General features: G+C 57.8%; 1 protein-coding gene across 1 annotated transcript; it reads right to left on the minus strand.

Moving 5' to 3' along the window:
• Positions 1-221: 221 nt before the first annotated feature.
• HAND2 (heart and neural crest derivatives expressed 2) lies at positions 222-1858 on the minus strand. Its single transcript, XM_066549059.1, has 2 exons — positions 1304-1858; positions 222-320 (listed from the first exon to the last, which is right to left on the minus strand). The coding sequence occupies exons 1-2, from the start codon at positions 1856-1858 to the stop codon at positions 222-224; spliced, it is 654 nt and encodes a 217-aa protein (XP_066405156.1).
• Between the last annotated feature and the right edge of the window lie 3297 nt (positions 1859-5155).

Raw genomic sequence — 5155 nt, forward strand, 5'->3', positions numbered from 1 at the left:
CAAATAACATTCACGAAACATTTAGAGACGTTACCCCTTACCAAGCTGGAGTTTCCTCTTCATATATGGAATGCTTTTTCCCTCTCCTTCAAATATCCACATTTTGGGGGGTTGGGGGAGAAATTGCACATAAATAAACTGGATTATTCCAAATACAAAGAGTCCTCAGAGGAGAGCTCACTACCGAGACTAAGAGGACGGCTCCTCCAGTCCTGCCGTGCTCACTGCTTGAGCTCCAAAGCCCAGACATGCTGCGGCCAGCCAGTCCTCCCTTTGGTTTTCTTATCGTTGCTGCTAACTGTGCTTTTCAAGATTTCGTTCTGGGGAGACAGGATACGAGGGGAGAGAGAGAGAAACAGAAGGGGGAGAGGAGAGAAAAAAAGGTTAGATATATTCCTCCCCTTTCTAGGTCGCATCTGCTCTGCTTCGAGGTCGAAAACTACGGGGACACCCGAGCTCATCGAGGCCTGCGGGCTTGGAGAGACATCACGGGGACCTCCACGGCACCTCGCCGCGGGAGAAGCCGCCGCCCTTGGCGGGCCAATTCCCGCTCCGCGCCACCCCGCTGCTCTGCCGCAGCCGGAGCGCGGGGCTGGAGGCTGAGAAGCGCCAGCCATCCAAGGGGACTGAGGTAAGGCCTCCCCTAAACCATGCTCTCCCTGAGTGCGGGGAGAAGCTGGGCACCAGCACGTACCGGGGCAAAGCTTCGGACTTGCTGCCGGTAACACATGCGGGAATCAGTCACCCTCACCAGCGAGCACGCCCTGGGGCCTGCACGGAATTGGGCTTGCGCTGCCTGGCCTAAACCGGCTCTCCCGCTAAAAATCGAAAAAGCTGAAGCGCGGAGTGCAGGGGCAGGAAAGCCTCGCGCTGCGAACCTCGGACTTGCCGAAGGCTTAAAGCCGGGCTGGGCTTGGCAGGTAATCATGCCTCCACATTTTCATTTAAGAGAGCAGAGACTTGCCTCCTGCGAGATCACGGCTTGGGATACGGGACAAGCAGCAGCCCGGGAATAACCTACCCGGGGGTCCCTAATGCGGCAGCCTTTTCCCCGCGGCTGCTCTCAGCCTCCGGGTCGGATCCGGAGGCCGACGGCCGCCCGTGGCTGCGCACGGTCCCGCTTTTGGCCCGCAGCTACGGCCAGGGGCCGGTGGGACCGAGGTGTCCCCCATGGACATTCCCCGGCGGCTCTGCCCAGCGAGGAGCCGGGTGCGCTCGGATGAGGCGCCGGCGGGCGACCGAGCAGCCTCCCCTGCGCGGCTCCCCCGCCCCGTCCCGCCCCGAACCGCTCCGAAGCACTGACCAGCTCTTTCTTCCTCTTCTCTTCCTTCACGTCTGTCTTCTTGATCTCTGCCTTGAAAGCCTCCGCCTCCCCGTTCTGGTCGTCCTTCGCCAGCAGGTCCATGAGGTAGGCGATGTAGCTGGTGGCCAGACGGAGGGTTTTGATCTTGGAGAGCTTGGTGTCTGCGGGCACGTTGGGGATGCACTCCCTCAGCTCCGCGAAGGCGCTGTTGATGCTCTGAGTCCTGCGCCGCTCCTTGCGGTTCGCCGTGCCCCTGCGTTTCACCGGCCGGGGCCCCCCGAGCCCGGGCGGGCCGTTCCCGGGCGGCACCCCCCCGTAATGGGAGTGGTCCATGCCCGGCGCCCCGTTGGCGTACTCGGGGCTGTAGGACAGAGCCATGCTGTAGTCGGGGGGGGACATCTCCGGGTGGCTGCTGATGAGCCAGCCGTGGAAGTAGGGGTTCTCCTCGTGGCCACAGCGGGTGGCGGCGGCGGCAGCGGCGGCGGCGGCGGCAGCGAAAGGGTAGCCCTCATGGTGCACCACCGGGTGGTGGGGGAAGCCGCCCACTAGACTCATCCCCGCTCCCTAGAGCACCCCACCCCGCCCCCCCGGGCCCCAAAACAAAGGCTTCCCCTCCCCGCCCGCCCCCCACCCCCGTCGCAGCGGCGGGAGATGCTGCCCGCCGCTCACCCCTCAGCACTGCCCCGCTGCCCGCTGCCTCTCCATAGGGCGCTGCTGCAGAGTCCCCGCGGGTGCCCGAGCGATCCCCCCTCCCCGGGCGCCGCCGCCGCCGCTCATGCGTTGTGCCTCCACCTCCTCCTCCTCCTCGCCCGGGGCCGGGTCTTCGAGGAAGCGCGCACAGAAAAAAAAAAAAAAAAAAAAAGAAAAAAAAAAAAAGAAAAAAAGAAAGAACAAAACTACGGAGAGATGTCGACCAAAACAAAAATGGCTTGGCTTCCCAGCCTGGGATCTTCCTCGCCTGTTGCTTCCCTCCGCTCTCGCCAAGTCCGCCGCGGCCCGGCCGGGTGGTACTTACACGCGGCCCCCCTCCATGCGCCCCCGGCTCGGGGCGGGCGGCGCTGGCTCTGCCCTGCGCGGCGGCGGGGCCGTCAGTGCTGGGCGGGCGCTCGCATCTCTGCCCGCCGCGCCGCGCTGCTCAGCGCCCCGGCGCTCCTCGGGGCATCCGCGCCGCTCGGCCGGGCGCGGCGGCGGCGGGCGGCGGGCGGCGGCGGGGCTCGGCGCGGCGCGGGGCACTGGCAGGGCTCCCCGGCCCGATCTCCATGTACAGCTACATGTTTAGGGCCGCTCGGGTTAATATATGTCGTCAGAAGCGGCGGCCGCCAATGGCCGGGGCGGGGGCGGAGCCCGCCGCCCTCCGCAATAAAACTTTTTGATGTTCGCTCTGCTAATTGCCGAGCTCCTCTTTTAGGATTGGCTGCCCCTCCGCATCCCTAATGTAATTAAAACAAGGGGGGAAAAATTATCATGGAGGCAGAGGTTAATGCAAGTGTTTAGCAGATGCCTTACAGTAAAATCTGCATTAAAAAAAAAAAATTAAAAAACCCCAAACAACAAAACCCCCCTACAAACTCGTTAAAACTTAAATATCGGATAATCTCAAACCAGGTACAGTATGGATCCCAGAAGTTTATTGGCAAAAGTCTATGTGAACAGGCTCTGAGGTTGCTTTGGCAAAGCGTTTTGTGCCGGTCCGGTAGAGGAACAAATTAAGCCGGCTCGGAGGGCACTTCATCGGTGCCCGACTGCTGCAGGCATGCCCCAGCAGCGCTCCGGGTCCTGCCCGTATCGCTGGTTAATGCACACCACGAGATCACCAGTTTCCGAGGGGAGGGAGGCGAAGCGGCTCTGCCTCGCCTGTCACCCGCCTTGCGACCCGGCTCAGCACGGGCTGGCTCGGGCTGCGCTCCTCCGGGCTGACCGAGGCAGGGGAGCGCTCGGGGCTCGGACGGGGATGGCTTTGTAAGAATTGTTTTGAGACCTTAACAATAAGTCCGACTCTAACTGATTCTTTTCCAGCTTACTGTCTGCCCTGTGCACCTCCACCAGCCCTCACCCGAGTGACTCAAAAATCGCCTGAAATCGGTCTCATGCTTCTTGAGCTGGTATGATCGGTAAGTAACCGAATATTTTTACAGCATGTTCCGAGCTAATTTTCTAGCTTTTACTAAGAAATATATAAAGATTTCTCGGCATTCCTGCTTCTGCAATAAAAAAAGACCAGCACCTGCGGAAAGCAGGTTTAGTTATCGAAAGTGAGTAGTTAAATGCTTACTTATCCAGGCCAAGGAGGAAATCTCCTGTAGCTATTTAGGTGCTTTGCTTTAGTAAGCTTGAAGATATTACAAAAGAAAAATGGATCTCAAACTGTAACTCATGGATAACACGGAGGCGAGGTGCATTTGGTGTCATCCTCAAATGGAGCCGAGCATTACTAAATAGCTGCGAAATACCAAATACCCACTCTTATTTGTGCTGGCTGACGCCTGGGCTGATTCGGCGTATATTGTAATGCAGTTCTACAATATAGGCAGTGTGGAAAACTGTGTCAACAGGAGCTGAGAGGTCATAAATTAAAGAAAGAGAAAAATAGAGATGGAGGAATCTGCGAAAGAAGGCAGAAAGAACTGTGGTCCAATTTCTGCAGCAGCTTAACGCGCTCTCCGGCCCCTCTGCAGAGGCCGTGGGGGTACCTCGGGGGAAGCGCTGGGTGCTGGGGAGAGGGCGAAAATCAACTCAGTGCCCGGGGAGAGGAGGCAGGCTGAGCTCGGGCGGTCCCGGCGTGAGAGGGCTGCTTGGTACGGGCCGGCTTGTTGGGACCTGGGGGCTTTGCGAGTGGGTCTGCCGGCTCTCGGCCGGGAATGCCCTGCAGGCAGTGGACGGTGTCCGCGGGTGAGGCCGGCCGCCAAGGAGCAGCCTGCTGCCGTACGCGGGGCTGCTTCCTCGGGGGAGTACTAAAGGCGAGGGCGAATGCCGGCCCCGCGGTTCGGCGGGACGGGGAGTGCGGAGCCGGACCCAGAGCGGAGACGCGCACGGAGCACAGACATGCAGGCGTAGGTTTTTATAAGCATATACACATATGTGTGAGCGTCTGGGTGTAAACTGAGTACGAAAGTGAAAAACTAGTCCAGATGTAGAATTGATGTATATACACATATATCTTAGACGTACACACACATGCTTGTAGCCAGCTGATGGATATCTGTATCTATATATGCACAAGCACACGTGTATTTATTGTGTTATCCCAAGGAAAGAACGTGTCAGCAGTGTGGATTTTTAAATGTAAGGAAGGCCCTGGGCAGACCGTGCAGGCAGAGCCCTGGAGCGGCCAGGCAGCGTGTCCCCGCCGTTTGGGATGATATGTCTGCAGGGCGCAGCTTGGAAACCCACCCAGTTTCTGCAGCGGTTCTCCAGCTTTGTTTTGCTGCGATATGGGAAGAAGAAGTGGACCTTGTCGAGGCCGGAAAGTTATACTGGCTTGCAAACGGGCGTGTGTTTCTTTACACTCTCCCTGTTTGTGTACGAGCTTTGCGACACACTGCAGGTTAGACTGCAACTGTGACAGTCTCTGTGACAAGACACTACGGCCACTCTGATAACATCTCCAATGATGAAGGAAACGGAAAACATGAGACAGAGAAAAAGTAATAAAATATACAGGAGATATCGATCAGAACACCAGTCTCCAAAGCTAGCGTCGTGATTGCTTAATTAACTTTGGAGAAAGAGGATCTCTAGATAAAGCACCCAGAAGGATCTTATATATATTTTTCCCTCTTTTCCTAGCAGTTATTTATGGGTTTTATTAAGCGAGTTTTAGAGCAAATGCAACTCTCTTGTCCTCCCTCAGCT

Source organism: Molothrus aeneus, chromosome 4 (genome assembly GCF_037042795.1).
Source record: "Molothrus aeneus isolate 106 chromosome 4, BPBGC_Maene_1.0, whole genome shotgun sequence".
Classification (NCBI taxonomy): Eukaryota; Metazoa; Chordata; class Aves; order Passeriformes; family Icteridae; genus Molothrus; species Molothrus aeneus.